The sequence below is a fragment of the Gracilinanus agilis genome, chromosome 1 (genome assembly GCF_016433145.1).
Source record: "Gracilinanus agilis isolate LMUSP501 chromosome 1, AgileGrace, whole genome shotgun sequence".
NCBI lineage: Eukaryota > Metazoa > Chordata > Mammalia > Didelphimorphia > Didelphidae > Gracilinanus > Gracilinanus agilis.
In genome coordinates, this window is record NC_058130.1 from 920,378 (window position 1) to 938,904 (window position 18,527).

The window sequence follows — 18,527 nt, forward strand, 5'->3', positions numbered from 1 at the left end:
CAGGGCTCCATCAGGTTCCAGCCTGGAGCCCCAGCCAGCCGGCCATTGCACAGCACAGCCACCAGGTGGGGATGGCGGCCCACTTTTGCCTGAAGAGCGCAGCCAGCCCAATGTGCCACCCTAGAATAAGCTGCCCTGGCATGTAGGCATCCTCCAGCCCCGAGAAGGTGGGCCAGCGTGGCACAGGGGAGGCCGCCTGGTGCCAAGTGCTGTGCCAAACTTCTTGGGGCGAGACAGGCACCTCCAGCCCCAGGACGCCCACGGTGTGCCGGGCATGGAGCCGAGCAGGCATGGGGTGGGGGCGGAGGGGCCGGAGGGGGCCACTGGGCAGTGCCCAGGGGATCCCCGCCTCTTCTTTGTCCTTGTGTTAGTTTTGGGGGTGCCGGGCCAGGCTGGGAAGGTCTGAGCTCACCCCCGGCCTTGGCCTTCTCCTCTGTAAAATGGGCTCCTGGTAGCCCTTGGCCCGGGGGTGGCCCGTCTGCGAGTCTTGGGCCTTGTGAGCTCCAATGTGGGGTGCCACCCTCTTGGGGGGCAGTGGTGCCCGCGTGGCTGGCATTTTGAAGGGCGCTCTCTGGGCGGAGCACCAGCCTCCTACGTCCTGGTTCCTTAGGGCCCCCCCAGGGAGGAGAAGCCCGTGGCCTAGTGCTCTTGGTGCCGCCTCTTCCAGGAAGCATCCCCCAACATCTTGCTTCCTCCCTTTGGGGGGCTCCCTGGAGGAGGTCCTGGGGATGAGCTTTCGCACTTGGGTCCCCAGAAGCTGGACAGAGGAAAGGTGACTCTTGCCTGGACCCTAGGGCTGGCCGGGGGAGGCAGGGAAAGGCCGGACGTCCCTGGGGAGGCTCATGGGGAAGGGCCGCTTCGTCTGAGGATGGAGGACGCCCAGGAGGGGCTGGCAGGGAGAGGGGGCGCCCCTTGGGCCCCCAATTTCTGAGGGAGGTTGGTCCTTTCCTGAGGAGAGGGCCAGCCTCGGGAGGGAATGCCCAGACGAGAACATCGGGAGTAAACCGAGTTGCTGGGCTGGAACCCGGCACGGGGTGAAAGTGCGATGGGGAAAGCCACAAAGGGAGAGGCACCCCTGAACCCAGAGCCCGCCCTCTCGTGTCCGTGTGTGTCTGTCCATGTCTGTCCATGTGCCTGTCTGCTTTCTGCCTGTCTGTGTGTGTCTGCCTGTCTGTCTGCCATGTGTGCCAGCCTGAAGGCTGGCAGGGGCTGGCGAGGATGCCCACCCTGAGCTGGGGGCAGGGCAGAGTCCGGTCAGTGGAGCAGCCCCCCTGGGGCTCCTCCAGGACACTCAAGGCCACAGGCTCAGGACTTCGTTCTGGGAGGGGCCCGTAGCCTGGCACAGCTGCCCCGTCTTCCCGTGGCGAGGCAGTGCCCGGCGGCACCGACAGAGGGGACGGGCCGCTCTCTGGGGCACCTCAGAGGGGCCTCGTCTGCGCCCAGCCTGGGCGCTTCGCCTCGTTCCTGTGTCCCTCGGCTCTAGGCCCGGACGCTCTGGTGCTTCAGAGGGAGGCCGCGTCGGCCAATGGCTCCTCCCAAGGGGGCGCTGGGAGGGGGGTGGGGGCTCCCCCAACTCCTTAAGGGCGTCGGGGCTGTGTGAGGCTGTTCTAGCTTCTGCTCCGGCCCTTCCCCTGGCCTCAGGCAGGGAACACCCCCATCAGGCCCAGCAGGGCACACGCGGCCCCGGGAAAGTATCGCCCAGAAGGAGCCCCCTGGGGGGCCTCCAAGTTCTCCAGAGATGCTTCTGGCCTTCCCAGAGGCTCCTCCATCTGCTGCCTCCTTCCTTGCCTCCGTGGCTCCTTCTTCCCCATTTGAACCCTGGCCCGCAGGAGCATTTGCTGAGGGGCCTCCGCCTGGCCTCCGCCTGGCCCCAGCCCACTCCTCCTCTGTGCCTCTGTCTCGCTTTCTGTCTTAGCCTCAGTACTGTGCGTTGGTTCGAAGGCGGAAGAGCCACGGGGCTAGGCAATGAGGGTTCAGTGACTTGCCCAGGGTCACACTGCTAGGAGGTATCGGAGGTCAGGAGGAAGCCCGGCGGGAGGCTGGCAGACAGGCAGACAGATAGAGCCAGAAAGGAAGCTAGAATTTCTTTGCAGGGGCTCCCACGTGCCCCCTCAGGCCCAGGCCAGGAGTCTTTTGGATAATAAGAAAAAGGATAATCAAAGGAATCTCAGGCCTGCGCCGTGGTGGTTGGGAGCCATCGCGGTGCCCCTGAGCCGCCGAAGGGCAAGGGGAGAGTGAATGGGCTCCGGGGGAACCTCAGGGAACGTGGGGAGAGGACGAGAGGGAAGAGCCACGGGGAAGGGTCGGATGGGAGGGACACGAGCCTCGCCTGGAGCCTTCAGTGTTGGGGTGAAGCAAGGACGATGCCCGGCTCCTCAGCGAGCTTCTGGGAGCCCCTGGGGGTGGGGGCCGAGGCGTCGCAGGAGGGCCACGGGAGGAGCCAGGCTTCGGCCTGGGCTCTCAGGCCAGCTCCTCAGAGAGCCTGGGGAGGGCCGTGCCCCACCAGACTGTGCCCACGCAGGCGGCCAGAGCCTGGCACTTCTTGGCCGACTTTGCTGCTCTGTGGCCACTGGGGCCCGGCACATGGGCAGCCCCAGGCCACTGGGAGCCAGTTCAGACCTTGGCCAGAGCCATGCACGGACCCACGAGGGCTCACCAACTGGACGTGGGAATTATCTGAAGGCGACAGGATCGCCACCATCAAAGGGCATCAAAGGGAACCGCGGCCTCGTGTTGGTCGTCGTCGGGCCTCCTCTGTGGCGTGAGACGCAGAGATGAATTATCCAGCTATAAATAGACTCGGATAGAGGTGCACCGCCTCGCCTGGGCACAGGGCAGGAACCCGGGGCAGTGGGCAGCCAGAGTGATGGGGGATGAGACATGACCCAGTGACTGAGGGCAGCCACCCTTGCCTTGGGCACGTCCTTGGCTGGGTTCCTGGGACCCTGGAAGGCATTGCTCATGCCAAGCCCCTGGGAGAGATGGGGAGGCCCCATGTGCTTCCCCAGAGGGCCCTGGCCGACGCTGCCCCCCAGGGCGGTTCCCCGAGTCCTGAAGGCTGGGCAGAAGGGAGAGGCTGGGCACAGGGGTCTCTGTTCAGACCCAGGCTGCCCTCTGCCCGCCTTGTCCTTTGGCTAAAAGCTGGGGAGGTGGGGATGGTGCCTGGGTTGGCCCTGCCAGTGGGGTGGTTTCATGAAATGCTGGGAGTCATTCAATCCACGCTGTCTGACATGGTCACAGGTAGACTCCGAGGACTGCAAATCTGCACTCAGACTCCCCTGTGGGACTCCTCCCTATGATTGGAATTGTTATGGTCAGTGTCTCTCCTCCACCCCAGGGGAATGCAGAAGAACAGCTGGAGGCTGTGACGGGCCTTTATAGATTCCCAGGAAAACCCCAGCCTTACATGGAATGATACAGAAATTCCCCCAAAGGTTCTTCTTAACAACCCAGCAGAGCGAAGACTTTTCCTGGCTATGCAAATGGCACGCCTGCAGGGGTCCCAATCTATGGAGGACCCCTGTGTGCCCATTTGTGTGAGGGGTCCTCGATGGACCCTCCGAGGTGTAAACCCAGCAAAGCTGTACTTTGATTTTCCACTCCCACGCACAGGAGCTCACAGGATAGCAAGCCAGGAAGGACAGGCTTCCCTGATTCGCTACGTTAACGTGGGAGGACGAGGGACGAATGATGGAGAGCTGCCGTCCATGGTCTTATGGGGAAAAACGTGGGGGTTCAATGAAATATTTATCTGGGTTCAGAAGGGTGAGTAGGAGACAGGAATGGACTTGACTTAGGCTGGGAAATTGGGTTTGACAGTTTGGGGAATGGCAGTTGACAGGAATGACTGTTGGGCCTTAACTGCCACACTGACCCACCTAGCCAGAGAGTCAGAAACTGCATGCAAATGAGATTGACAAGAGGGCTTATAAACAAAAGTTTAATTTAAGAGAACTATAGTCTAAAGAAGGGAGAAGGGGGTTCTATTCTACCAGTCTATGGGCAAGCCTCAGGGACAGGGAATGTCCTTATCTACATTAAGCTAGAAACCATAGCAGGCAGGGCACAAGGGAGATCAGGAAGGAAAGCGGGATCCTCAATGCCGAGTAAAATCCAGCAATGGCACAGTTTTCCCGGGTCCACAGTCTATACTCCTTCAGGTGGGTAGATCTGGGAGCTAAACCAGCCCAAGTTAACCAGCAACTCAGGTTGGGATTAATAGTCTCTACCAAAAATCTCCCACAAGCAGATGACAGTCTTCCTTCAGGATCCCAGGGAATCAGGGTACAAACTCCACTTCCTCTGAGGTCTCCCAGGGTCAGTTACAACTTGTCCCAACCACCATGGAGTCCATCTCAGAGAGAGAGAGCACACTTCCTGCTTCCCCATTCCATGTGGAATTCTACAGCCCTTCTTGCTAGGTCCACATTAACTCTATATAAACTAATACCTAAATAATCCTCACAACAGTTCCCCCCTTTGCACAAAGCCAAAATTAACAACATTTTGGTATTTGTGCACTACAAACTAAACTAAAATTCTAACCCAAAATAACAAACAACCTACACTAACTCTATTCTATCTAACACTATCCTATCCTACACTAGGAATTTTAACAAGGAAAAGTAAAGGGATAAATACATCGAACAGTTACATAGTTCAAAGCACAAAGTTAACAAGTAACGATGTAAAATTTCCAACAAAATTAACAAAATCAACAACAAATATGAAGTATCAACACAAAAGTCAAAACAAACATCAAACACAACTCCTATTCTAATACAGAAACATCCTACTAACTAATAAATGCAAATAATTTTGGAAATACATTTTAACACAACATTGCATAAGTCTTTTACATCAAAATTACAACAAAACATTAAACTCACTTATGCAAATTACAATTAAATGCTTGCAAGTCAATTGTATCAAATTATTCACAGAATTTACATGTATACATATATACGTATGATACATGCATACAACATATACACAACATATACATGTATAATACATATATATATACATATATATACACATAATATATACATATCAATGGAAAGGCTGGTACATCCCCTCCACCGGACTGCTTTGTTAACCCCACAGCCCAGGAGACTCACCTATGAAAGATATTGAAAGTTACTGGAGAACGAAAAGTTGTTAGTAACAAAGTTAGTGTAACGAATAACTTGATGAATTGTGTCATTGGTTAGTGTGAGGAATGATTCTTCTTAGCTTTCTTAGCTTGACTGCAAGTCTTGCACCTCATGGGCAAGTGAAGAAAGAATCTCTGACTCGGCTAGCCTGCCATGAGAATACAAACACTGCAAAGCTTTGCCTCTTTTGTAGAAACCCAACAATACAGGGTCATTAGAGAACGGTGACAAAATGACTTGGTGATTCTGTGGAAGTTAATGTAGGGCCCATTCCATTATGTGCAAGGAGAGATGCATGTTGGAAAGGACATAGCTTAGGCCACATGGAGGGGTGACCTTCAAGCGCGTACAAACAAAATCAGTGCAAGCCAAAGAGAGCCATTTTTCCGCAATGCCCAGCTGTAGGTAAAGCGTTGACTGTCTCTCATCTCCCTTCTCAACCTGCTGATGCCGTTCTCCAAGGGCCTTCCTGGATCCTGCCAGGGCTGGACCCCCACAATGAAAAGCCGTCCTTAACGAGGCTTCATAGAACCTTCTGGGCCAAAGCTTAGGTCACCGCAGGCCTGCCTGCCTCCCCAATCATGATACCACAGATGCTGGAGGTGAGGGAGACTACTGCTGTGACCTGCTACCTGGAGGCTGTGCCCACTCCTGCCTGCTTCTCCCTGCCAGGCCCTGGCTCCCAGGAGAACTTCTGCCTCCATCTCCTTGGGTTCCTGGGGTGCCCGAATCTGCCTGCCCCATCTTCTCCCCAGCTCTAGAACCCCCACTGGACCTGTGACAAGGTGTGGACTGTGGTAGAGCCAGGCTCTTGTCCTCAGGACGCTGCACAGTCTCCACAGAACAGTTTATCAACAAAGTGAAAAAGGAAGATGGCTCAGTAGAGGGAGCCCTGATCTTAAAGGTGGAAAGTCCTGAGTTCAAATGTGACCTCAGACATTTACTGGCCCCGAGACCCTGGGAGGGAGCACCGAGATGGGAAGTGGGAAAGCCAAGGGATGGCGGGAGCCTCCGCGAGTCATTCAAGTGCGATGTACAAGCCGGCTCCTGTTGCTGTTGTTATTGGCATGAGGAGACCAAGCCCATTGCCCTGGCAGCAAGGCCATCCCAATGCCTGGGGAGACTCGGACCATGCGCCGTGTCTGGTGAAGTGTGAGCACACGTGGAAGAGAGCCACAAGGGAGGCTCTGATCTGCGGACCTTCACCCCCTTGGGGATGCCCTTGAGGCCTGGATGCCGCCTTCACAAGCTCTTTCGACTCCCCACCCTCCTCAGCGGGGCATTGCACGAGGTACCCCCCTTCCTACGGGCATGAGCTCCTCCTGTGGCCCGTCTCCATGCTAGGTAAGCATGTGCCCTCCTCCCGCAAGGTCCAGTCAGAACCGAGCTCACGGTCCGGAGCTCAGGTGGATTCTGGGAGCCGGAAAACCCCCTGGCCCTGCCCCCCAGGGTACCGGGCTTCAGGAGAGCCCGCTCTGCTGCTTCAGTTCCCAGCCTCTCCCTGTCTGCCCCCTCCTCCACGCATCGCAAAGGCAAGAAACCCACCATTAGGCCCACGCGTGGAGCCAAGCAAAATGCGTTTCTTTATTAGCCAGCTCCTGGGGAGAGAAAAGGAAAACAAGATGCTGCAGTGTGCACACTGGGCCCGTTGGTGCTCTCTGAAAGCGCAGGGCGGTGGGCCTGCCTGCCTGCCTCCCTCCCTCCCTTTCATTGCTTAGGAAGGACCCCAGAGTCCACCAAGCCTCCCCGCCCCAGGCAAGCGGCTGCCTTCTGGGATCTGGCCACCCCTGGCCCCCTCAGGCCTGAGGAACCCCCACCCCGATTGTGCTCTCTGACGCCGATGGGCGCTTCCACAGACAGATCAGAGTGGCCTCGAGCCTGAGGGCTGGTGGCGGGAAGGGGGCGAGCCGGGCACAGAGTCTGTCTCTGCCGTGTCAAAGCCATCCTCCCTCCTGCCGCCCACTGCAAGGAGCCTCCCGCCCGGCGATGGGGCCTGACCCCGGCGGCTCCCTGTCGCTGTGTGCCGGCCTTCTCTGGGCCTCCCGGACTCCAGAACTGCTTTGAGGCAAAGCCGGCCCATTCCGAGGGCATCTTCAGGCCGGCCTGGCTCCAGGGCTTTCTCTGAAGCACCATCGGGTGTATTTTTAGAAAAACAAACAGCCGTATCCAGGCAACTATGCCCGCAGCAGCCCGCAGCAGCCCGCACTCCCAGCGGCTCCCGTTTGGGTCAGACGCTCTCCGATTCGGGCAGGGTCCTGGCTCAGGGAGGGCAGAGGACGGAGGCAGAGGCTCCCCCTTTCAAGGGAACGCCCCGTGCTGCTTACCTGGCCTCCCGGCCTATTCGGAACTTGGCTCTGAAGCTGTGGCTCGGCCGGGTCGCAGGATTCGAGGTGCACTCGCCTGAGCTCAGAGATGGGCACCGCTCGTCACTCACGAGGGCACTGGGTGCAGAGCATGGGGCCGGGGCTCCGGCTCACCGCACCCCTATGGAACATGGCAGGAAGACTTGCCCTGGCTGTGGTGCCAAGGCAGGTGAGCTGGCTTCTAAGTCCCCGCCAACCCCCTGGGACTGTGGAGGATGACTGCAGTCCAAAGCCCTAACACTGCGGTGCCACCCTTGGGGGTGCCACCTCCCCACACAGCTGAAGACATTCCGGTCCATTCGCCGGGGCTTGCCAAGGGCCAATCTCGTGCCAGTCTCTGCGCTGCCCTGGGGGTGCCAAGGGAGCCAAGACCCAGCAGGCCCTGCTCTCTTAGGGGCTTACGCTCTCTTTTTGTGCTTGGGGGGGCTGAGGAGGGAGGGGCCCCTCGTGTGCGGCCATCACTGTCACCCGTGCTGGGAGGGAGAGTCCCAAAGGAGCTCCTACCTCAGTTGGGCTCGACGAAGGGGGAACGTGGGCCCCCAGAGGTTGTGCCAGGCCCTAGAGGAGCCCCTTCTAATGCTGGGAGCGCTGGGGACCGAGGATGGTCTGAAAGGAGTATGACAAGGATTGGGACACACGTGGAGGGACAGCATAGAGGCTGACTGGGGTGGGCCTTGAATGGCAGAAGCGGAGTCATAGGTGTGTTTAAAAAGGGCAAATTCCGTCTATTTTCAGGGCGGCACTGCCCCCCTCCCAGGCCCTCCCTCTCTCCGAGGAAGCCAGAAGAAACACTCCCTATTATAAATGCCCACATTGGGCCTTGTGGGACTCGTCTGGCCTCCAGCACTGCGGAGGAGTCTGGGGTCCTGCCTCTGGGCGCTGCCCGGCTATGCCCTGCGGCTCCTCGGACCCTTGCCCAGCTAGGGCTCACGATGAGTGTCTGCCTTCCCCTAGAGGCTGGCGAAGTCGTCTCAGCCGTGCCAGGGCGATGGATGGATGGAGGAGGCCCGAGGGCGAGCTCTCACCTAGGAAGAGTCCCTTTCGCAGGGTCCGTGAGCCCGCGGTGAGCCCTGTCTGTGGGTAGAGGCAGAGCCCGTCAGCGGCATCTTCCTCGGAGCCTTCCTAGCCCGGCAGGAAGCCCCAGAGGCCGCTCTTTCCTGGCATCGCCTCGAGGGGTCCACGTTGGTGCCAAGAAACAAGCCCAGAATCTCACCGAAGGCAGTAAAGGGAGCGGCCGGGCCAGGGACCAAAGCTGGTCTACCGGTGGCCCACGTGGCCCACGAGCCTGGGCTGGGGCCGGGAGCTTCCCGAACTGCCCACGGGAGCCCCTACACCGTGACGGTTCAGCTGCCGCGCCTCTCGGGCCGAGGCATTCCTGGGGCGCCGCTCATCGATGGCGGCCGTGGGGAGGGGCCACAGGAAGCCGCCTCGGCCCCAAGATCCTCTGGGGCGGGATATAATAAAAGACCCCCTGATAGTCCTCTACGAGACGGATGCAGATGAAGTAGAGACGGAGGGCGGGACGGCCCCTCCCTGCTTCGTAGCGGCGTCCAGGCAGGATCCTGCAGGTCGGTGGACGAGGCCCCTTCCGGGCCCACCTGGGGTGATCGATAGCGTATGACGGCTCTTCAGCTGGGCAGCGTTGGAGTCTGAGAAGCTCCTTTAGCTCTGGTTGTATTTAACAGGGAGGACGATGGGATTGGACGGAGGTACTGGGAGACCCTAATTTAAAATGATGCTGATGAACCTCCAACTGCGGGCAAAGGAAGAATCCAGACGATTAGCTTCTCTCTGGGCCAGCCTGGCCACGGCCCCAGCAGAGCGGGCGAACTGCCGCAAGATCTTTCAGCTTCTTCTTCACTAGATGACGTGCCTCACCAGCCTTCAGGTGCCCCCTTTGCACCCTCGTCTCCTCCTGCCCACCTCCCGGCTCCCTCCCGGGCCCCGGGACACCCGGATAGCCAAGATGACGGACTTCCCACTATCTGGGGCAGCAGAAGCAGAGATGATGGTCTGCTGCAGGTTGGTGATGGTACAGGAACAAACAGGAGGAGCCTGCAGGGCTGAGCCCGGAAGTCTCGATCCCACCAAGACCAGGATCCCCTGATCTCCGGTCACAGGGAAAGAAAGGAACCTGCCAGGGCGGTTTTATACCCCCCCCCCCCCGAGCCAGCCGCCCTCTCCTGTGTCCGCACGGCCCTCTGGGAACATTCCGACATCCAGCGGATCCACCCGTCAATCACAGGGTGGACTCCCGGCTCCCAGAGATTCCATCTAACAGGCGACGCCACCAGGGACAGAGCGCACGAAGGATTCTTTCACTTGTTCTGTGAGCGAGATGACACAAGTGGCTGGAGGGGAGGGACGGCGTAAGGGCAGCTCCTGCCCTTAGAGGAGCCTCGTTGAATGGCCAGCGAGTGGACGGAGCGCGCTGGAAGGTCTCGTGGCTGAATTCAGGGGGGAGGAGGAGGAAGGAGGGAGCCCCAGCTCTGGAGGAAATACGGGTAAAGCCACGTGGAGGTCTTCAGCGTGGCTCACTGCCTTCCCCGGGGAGGTGGGCCCAGGAGAGGCTGGAACGTGGGTTCGGCTCAGGGAATGGCGCGCTTCAGGCTACTCCGTGGCCCAATGCTTGTTGATTCTCAAAACGAAATGGTGGGTGCTGGGGGACCCCAGACACCCCTGTGTGACACGGACAGGACACGAGGGCCGCCCATCGGGGAACCATCGCAGTCGGTGTCTTCGCCACAGAGTGGTCAGAGCAAAGGTGGGCGCGGGCGTCGAATGGGAGAAGGGCCTCCCGCGCAGGCGTCCCCAGGCTCGCGGCTCCTCCCTCTCTCGTCCACCCTGACCAACACGGCGCCAAGCCCGTGGGGAGGCCTCTGCCGGCCGCCCCTCCCTGTTGGAAGCCTGGACTCCTGCGGTGGCCTCCTGGTGGCTCCGCCTGCCTAGAACCGGGGAGCTGCCTGGAAGCCCCCAAAGGCCGGGCTCCTCAGGGGCCTCCTGAGTTGGTCTGGGGAGGCCAGAGTGCCCGCAGACCCTCCACGGACACCTCTCCTGCCCGGCCTGTGAGCGGGAGCCCCTGGCCTGGGACTCCGGGCCCTGGAAGGCCCCCCTGAAGGGCAGCCATATTGAATCGGGGCGGCGCACGAGGAAGTTCTCTGCTTGGGGAGTTGGGGTCGAGGCTCTGGGGGGACCCCCGGGGGCTCAGGCTGCAGCCTCAGAAGAGACCCCAGGCCTGGGCGCCCCCCCGAGAAGGATGCAGGAGAGCTCAGAATGGGAAGGCCGAGAGCAGCCAGCGAGGCCGAGGCCTGCCCAGGGCCCGGGGGGCCACGTCTCAGCAATGTGCCACGGCCTGGGGGGTCTCCCTGGTCCCAGCGGGGGCGCCAGGAGGGCTCTTTCTGGGGAGAAGGAACGACGTGGGTACTTTGGGGGACCCTGAATCACCGCCTCTTTGGGGGGGATTCCCAGACCTCCTGGAGGCTGGACAGAGGCCGAGTCCCCCAGGCCTGCCAGCGCACTCACTGCAGGGCGCGGGGACACGGGGAGGGCCGTGCCCCGGGCGGCCTCCCCACGCTGGATTTCGAGGCTCCCCCTGCGCAGTCAGGGGCTTGGCTCAAGGCCGCTGAGGCTCTGCCATGAGGCCATGCTGGACCCTCCCCCACGGAGGCATCCTCCGGCTCTCAGGGTGCAGCTGCTCCGAGTTCGGCTTCCTCGTGTCCCCCTGAAACGTGCCCGCGGCTGCCTGCCGGGGGTCCCTGCGGAGGGGCTGGGCCGCTGGGCCTCGAGGCTCCCCCGGTGCGCTTCCTTTGCCATCCCTGCTTCCCTGGGTGTCTGTGGGGCAGCCGCGGGGCCTCTCCTGGGACTCTCCGGGTGTCTGCGCCGCCCGCTGGCCTGTCAGGAGCCGGGCCAGAGACCCCAGTACTGTGGATGGGGAACGCTGCCTGCCCACCTCTGGCCTGGGCTTGCTAAGGGCCGGGTACCAGGGCCAGGCTGGGCGGGAGGCCCGAGGGGAGACCAGAGGGGAGGCCCTTGGCTCTGCTGCCACCAGGGGCACAGAAGGAAAGAGACCCCCCCAAGCCCCCACATCACGCCTGGCGGCAGGGCATATTCTAGGAGGCCCTTTGGCAGTAGGAGAGACCTCGGGGGGCTTCCAGGAGGAGGGGGCTCCAGTCTGGATAGGGGTATTCTGGGGGTGGTGTTGAAGCAGGGATGGTGGGAGCCAGGAGGGAGCAGTGGCCAGGCACCGGCTAGGGGAGAACGGAGAAGGCCACCTGGGCCGGGAAGGGAGCCCACCGCCATCTTGTCAATCTGGGCAGTGGGCGCCCCAGACAGCTTTGGGCACGAGAGGGGAACTGGGAAGTCTTCAGCCCGGGGAGCCACGGGGGCATTGGGGGGCCCATGCAGTGGCACAACGTGGCCAGATGTCCAGTGACCCGCTCACTTTGGGAGCAGGCTACCTCCGGCCACGCCCATCGGGGGCAGTGCGGTCCTGGGGAGGACGACCAATGCCCGATTATGCCTCTCCCCCTTTCCTTCCCCCATGGATGACGATGGGATCATCCACGCTGGGAGGAACCTCCAAGCTCAGCACACACATCCCCATCCATGAAGGACGGGAGGGGCCTCCCCAGATGGGAGCTTTTGTGCAGGGACCGACCTGGTGCCCGTGTTGTGAGGCACCCCGTGAATCCTGGTCTCCCTGCTTCCAGTCCTGCGTTATTCCTGCTGTGGCGAGCCGTTCACGGGCCCCCGTCGATGCCCGCCACCACAGTTCCCTGCTTACAGGGGCATCCGAGCGGCATGGACTCTGCCTCTGCCCTCAGCCTCCCTTCGCTCCGCTAGCTTCCCGGGCCGAACGGCCAGATGTGCAGGGAAGTCTCGGTCCTGGTGCTGAGCCTTTGCCCTTTCCCGCAGCTCCCTTCCTGGGCCAGGTGCCCCGGGCCAGGCTGCCACGACCTCGGAACGAGGGATGCCCGGACTCATGGGCTTGCTTTGCTAAGGACGGGGGGCTCCTGGCATGGGCGGCTCCGGAACGCTGAGGAGTCCCGGGCTGTTGGCATCCATGTCGGCTGCGGAGCCTCCCCAGAGGGTTCTCCTTGGGGCCCCCATCATTGCCGCCTTTCAGAACACGCCGTCCTCGACGCCCGGGAGGTGGCTTGGCGCGACATCGGCCCCTCCTACAGCAGAGCCTCCGGGGCAGCAGCAGGTTCCTCGGCTCTCCGTGGCTCCGTGAAGGGTGGCCTTTAGCACTTCGTGGCTCACGCCAGGGTGAGGGAGGCGTTGGAGCCGCTGGAGGCGATGCCTCGGGCAATGGAGCTCCAAACTGGGTCAGAGCCCTGCTAAGAGGGCCTGGAGAGAGGCTCACGGCCGAGGATGGGCCCTCTGTGGAGGCAGAAGAAGCTGTGGGCCACCAACTCTTCCTCCTGCTCTGTGGAAAAACGAGCAGCATGTGTGCATGCGTGTGTGCGTGTGCATGCGTGTGCACATCCCTAGGCCTGGCGACAGAGGGGCGCCTCTCAAATGTGGGGCCCCCAGACCGGCTCTACCAGGTTCCAGGTGCTCCGAGGGTTCCATTCACTCAAGAACGGTTTGGCAGGAGCCCCCGCCTGTGTGTCTCTCTCACAAGTCGGCCAGAGGACACGGTTCAGACGAAGCGGCCACGGAGCATCTCGCCCACAAGCTGTAGGCGCGCTCCCACGACTGCTTGCTTTTGTACCTCGGCTGTTGGGAAGGGGGTTCCCCGCAGGGAATGTGCGCAGCTAAGGCCAGCCGAGTTGGGGAAACTCGAGCTCCGGCGCATCTGAGCCACCCGTGTCCTTTGTGGATGGAGTCAGGCTGCCCGACGTGGCCTCTGATGGGTGCGTGGCATCGTGGCACGGCGCCAAGGCCAGCTGTTGCTCCCTGTTGTTCTTGGTTGCTGCTGGGTTCTTCCAGGCCTGGCTCGGCCAGGGTTGGCTTCTCAGCGGAGGGTCTTTCCTATGAAAAGGGAAAGCGAGGCCGTATCCGTGTTCCTAAAACCTCGGCCATCTTAGGGTTGGGTCTCGGAGCACACAGGAGGCAGCCACTGAAGCAGCCCCCGCGGGCACCGAGGCCATCTTTTAAGCTCGGTTTGCTGGCTGCCAAAGGCAGGGCCTCTGGCCCATCCTCGAGCTGACGCAGAGTCAGAAGGGCCCGACACTCCTCCCACTCGGTGCCTGTGTCTACCTCCAGCCCTTTGGAAACGCCTGCACAATCTCTCCCGCAGGACTGGCCCGGGTCCTTGGAGGCTCTTCGGGGCCTCCTGGGAGATCCACGGGAGAGGGAGAGGGCCGGGAATGCTCCACTTCAGACCCTTCTGGGCTTCATTCCCGCCTCTGGTCTTTGTGGTGCCTGTGCGCCTGCTGGCGAACGTGGCTGACTCGCGTGGCTGACGGCCGAGCCCTGGGTGCGGGGATCTCTCTCTTGGGCAGGGCGCATTACCGGGTCCCCTCCTCCCGCCTGGAAGTGTTCTTGAGAGCCGAGGGGAGTCACGGGGGCTGGAATGGCAGATGTTGGCTCTCCGGTCCCATGGGGCTCGGCGGGCACCCCAGCATCTGAGGCCCAGATCTGTGCGGCACGAATGAATTTGGTCCCCCGCCTCCGTGAGGGAGGCGCCGTGGGGGGAGCTCCCCGAGAAAAGCAAGCCGAGAGGTCTGGGCGGCCACTGGAGGGCTCCTCGTGTGTCTCCTGGGAAGGGCCGGAGGCCCCCCGTTAACTAGCCTGCCGGCCTCTGGCCCTGGAGAGCTTCTGGCGAGATTTGGGAAGCCGAGATGGGCAGCAGAGACCGGAGGGTGGGTACCGGGCAGCGCAGGGAGCAGCTCCTGAGCCACCCAGGGACGTTCTGGGCCCCTGCAGGGGCAGAGCGTCGGAGCTCCTGGTTCAGGACGGGGACAAGCAGAGCCCGAACTAGGAAGCGTCGCGTGAGGTGGAGCGAAAAGGCCGAGGTATCCTCTCCTGGGGAGGCGCCCGGGAAGGTGGAGCTCGTTGGAGGGGTCGGTTGTTGCAGGCCGCCAACCACGAGTCCTCCCTTTCCCATCCCAGGGGGGCCCTCAGCCCGCGGCATCGGGTTCCCGATTGGGTGCTGCTGCCGCCCTCTGATGGGCTTCGGGGCACTGCCAAGGATCGGTGAGGCAGCAGCAGGAGGAAGAGGAGGAAGCGGGTGGTCTTGGCTCCCTTCCTTCCCCTTCTCCGCATCCAGCAGGCAAGGAGAACCCGAGCTTCTACCCGCCAGCTGTTCTAGTCATAACTCAAAGGTGGCTGGAAGAGCCACGTCCTAGAACAATGGGATTCTGGAGGGGCCCCTGGAACCTGCGGAATCCCACTTTGGATGCCACCGGCAGCGAGACCCTGGTCAGGCCCTTCATCTTCAGCGGCCTCAGTTTCCCCTCGGCAGCACGGGCATCGTGGCAGCCCCTTCTTGTGGGGTTCTTGGAAGTCTCCAATCAGAGTCCTTACGTGAAGCCCTTGGCCAACTCTAGTGTGCCCGAGAGAGGCCGGTGTGGAGGAGGCTGATGGCGGAGCTCTTCGAGGAAGAGATCTCCAAAGTCCAGGCCACGGGAAGCGCGAAGGCGAGCTCTGGGCCTGCGCCTCGGCCTCCCTTTCCTCATCCCCGGCTCCCGTGAGGCCCTCCTGTTGTGACATCCTGAGCTTCTCGGTGCTCCCGGGGACACCGATCCTTCCCTGACGCCCGGCTGCCCGGCGATGCGTGAGGCCCAGGATGCCACGTCCCCGGGCACGGCAACGTGGAGGCCTCGTGAGCGCTGCGGTGGCAGCGTTGTACCGGGACCCGATTCCATGCAGCGATGGTGGCTGCCAGGGAAGTCGGCCTTCAAGTCTTTCGGAAACTTCTTTTCTCCAAAGGGCTTCCATCTTGGCTGCCGTTCTCTGGGACGAGGTGAAGGCAGCCCGCGGGGGGCCTGGCACGACCTCCCTGGAGCAGAATGTGCCCCTTGTTTCCTTGGCGTCCTACACAGCTAACGCTAGAGAAGCCGCAGGCCGTGATGGCCTTTAGAGGGGGGCTCGGAGCTCAGCTCACTGTCCTGAGCAGGCGGGCATGGAGGAAGCGCCGACTTGGCCAGTGGAGCGGGCAGATGGGCACGGGGAGGCGGTGGCCCGCCCCCCGCGGCAATGACTGACGCATCGCCACCTGCATCGGCCGAACCCGTCGTGGTCGCCGGCCCGGCTGGGAGGAGGGGGCAGGGCGGCCGAACTTCCACCGGTCGCCTCCCTCTGCCCGGGAGGGCCCAGGGCTGGAAGGCGGAGCTCGCGGGCCTTTATCTTCCTCTCCGGAGGTGCCCGTCACCGCGCTCTGATGACTTCTTTCCCGCCTGTGATCTGCAGAGAAGTCCCCGAGCACCCGGCCCCAGAGCAGATGGCACTGCCGGGCCTTGCTGCCAACCAGCTGGCGCATCTCGAATAAAAGCCTCCACTTCTCCATACTGGTCCTGCCCTGGTTCGGCAGACAGTGCCCGGCTGGGGAGAAATCGGCCAGCCTGCCCACAGAGCCCGACTGGGCCGGGAGAGCTCGGCCCCCGGGTGCTTTCTGGGCCTACTTTTGCTCTCCCGGCCACCCTTCCCTTTCTGGGTGTCCAGGGGCTCCGGCACAGACAAGCCTCCCAGCCTGTGGAAGGGGCCGGGGCCACTCGGACACGGGGGCAGGGAAGGCTGCCGGTCGCCCTTCCTCCCGAGCCTGCCCTCGCCGAAAGAATCCGAGGGGAGGTCAAAGCCTCCTTCGGCCAGGAGCAGTCGTGGCCCCCGCAACGGCGGCCCTTTCCCTCCGGCTGCTTGCGGAAGCTGCCACTCGGAGGTCCGTGGCAGCAGCGGCTCGTTCCTGTCATCCTCACGGCGGCCGGGGGGGAGAGGAAGCCCACCTCCCGGGCTGTGGCTCTCTCTGTCTGCCCAGAGTCTGCCTCTGGCACAGGGAGCAGGAGACGGCTCGGGGGAGGCACAGTTACGCCCTCTTTGCCAGGCTGGCCCTCGCTGCGGCGCCACTGCCCTGGGCCCACGAGAAGCCCGAGACTCCCGGATAAAGGGGGGCGGGGGCACTGGTGGCAGGGAAATGCGCCCCATCGCCACCCCCATGCTCTGGCTCAAGTTCTCGTCTAGATCCAGGACGGAAGAGAACGTGCCAGGCCGTGGGCTGCCGTTCCGAGCCACGTGCCGCCTCCTCCATTCTGGCCCGGAGGGGAGGCGGCAGGAAGGGCCCAGGGCTCGGGCTCTGCCCTTCTCAGGCCAGCTGAAAGGCCGACTTGGAAAATGATGGGTCCTTGGCCCCGAACACCTGGGTTCTCCTTTCACGGGGCTAAAAAGCACAAGAGAGACCGAGTTGGGGGAGCTCGGCCAGAAGAACAGGGGAAGCCGAGTGGCTGAATCAGTGGCCGTGGACTCAGCCCCTCCCGTGCACCGGGCCGGGCTAAGAGGTGCCAGAGATTGGAGGAGCTCCCAGCCTCCCGGCAATGAGAGGTCAGCCAGTGATGGGGAGGCCTCCGGGGAGTGCCCAGGGAGCAGACCAGATCGCATTGCACAGAGCATGGCATGGGGGGCTCCCGAGGCTGGTGGCAAGCCCACTTCTGGCTGGGCGCGTTGGGGATTCCCAAGGGATTCTGTGCTCCAGCAAGGTGGCGAGTGGGCTGACGGTGACAGGGCCGAGCAGCTGCTGCCATTGAATGCCTCGGGGCAGACCTCCGTTAAGGAGAGGAGGAGGAGGAGGAGGAGGAGGAAGGGCAGGCAGAGGGGCCAGGAGGAGGCACAGAAGGTCTTCCAGAGTGGAAAGAAGGGGACAAAGGGGAAGTGGCAGCAAAGCGAGAGGGAAGCCGCTTGGGCCCCGCTGGGCAGCTTTGTTACTGTGGCCAAGGCACCCTCGAGGGGGCCTGTGTGTGCTCCTGTCCTGTGTGTCCCCCTGGTGCCCGGAGCACATCCTGATGCCAGTGAAGCTTGGCACAAGCTCTGCCCTCCTCCCCCGAGGCCCAGCGGTTGCCCTCCCGGGGCTCTAGTAGAGAATTCTGGGAGATTCCCTGACTGCCCCCCCCAAGCCTCACTGGCCAAGAGGGCCACTAGGCTACCCAGCCACGGTCCTCCTAAGAAGAGCCTCCCTGACGCAGGTGGCTGCTTCCACAGTGGACGGACTCTTGGTCTTTGAGAGGACGACACCCAGCCTCGGAGGTCCTGAGCTCCTCGGAGTCACGGTGCCAGGAGGAAGCCGGCCAGGAGTTCTGCCCCAATCCAACTGCTTCTCCCCAAATCATTTTGACTTGGCAGATACATGTTAAGTACCTGCTATGGGCAAACCCGTGTGTGCCATCTCCTGTGCCCAGGGCAGATCTTCCAGAGGTGGGCAGAGGGGCACCCCGGGGAGGGAGGGTGGCCTCCCGAGGTGCCCGTCATTCCCTGGAAGCGGAGAGGCCATCTGCATGCCACACAAGGAGCCACGAGGATGGGTGGGAGCCTCAACATGGACCTGGGCACAGACATCTCAGGTGTTCACCTTTAACCCTTTGTGGGAACCCAGCCAGCTCGAGGCCCACGAGGGAGGCAGGCAGGAGCGGGAGACGAGGAAGGACGCTCTAGCCGTCTCTGGCCCGCTGGCGTGCGCCGCCCATTCCCCATGTCTTTGGCGCGCCTCTCAGCCCTCGCCACCCGGCGGAAGCCTCTGTGGTCACAGCACAGGCTCCCCAGGCCAGGCCTTTGCTGCTGTCTCGTAGACATTCTTCAGCGGCGGCCCGCTCAGGCTGGAGCATCTTTCCTGTGGGAGAACGGCGCCCGGCCACCTACCCGGGCCGTCAGAGACCCCCAGGGCCACCGGCTCCACAAGGCTCATGGGAAACCATGGCGCTGGGCAGCCTTGGGGTTTCCCAAGAGGCCATTCAGAGGGGGCACCGTCAGCTCCATTGCCACGGGGTCCAACGCACCACTGGATCTGGGACGGCACCACAGTGACCCCTGCCTGCGGCCCGTTCCCGGCCTCCCGGCCTCCTGCCCCCCCCCCCCCCCC

General features: G+C 62.2%; 1 protein-coding gene across 1 annotated transcript in view; it reads left to right on the forward strand.

Moving 5' to 3' along the window:
* The first annotated feature begins 18,140 nt into the window (after nucleotides 1-18,140).
* The window catches only part of LOC123230416 (translation initiation factor IF-2-like), a 6,339-nt gene continuing 5,952 nt past the window's right edge, over nucleotides 18,141-18,527 (forward strand). The window contains exon 1 of the mRNA XM_044659795.1: nucleotides 18,141-18,468. Within this exon, the coding sequence (XP_044515730.1) occupies nucleotides 18,141-18,468 (328 nt within the window). The remainder of the gene's footprint in view (nucleotides 18,469-18,527) is intronic.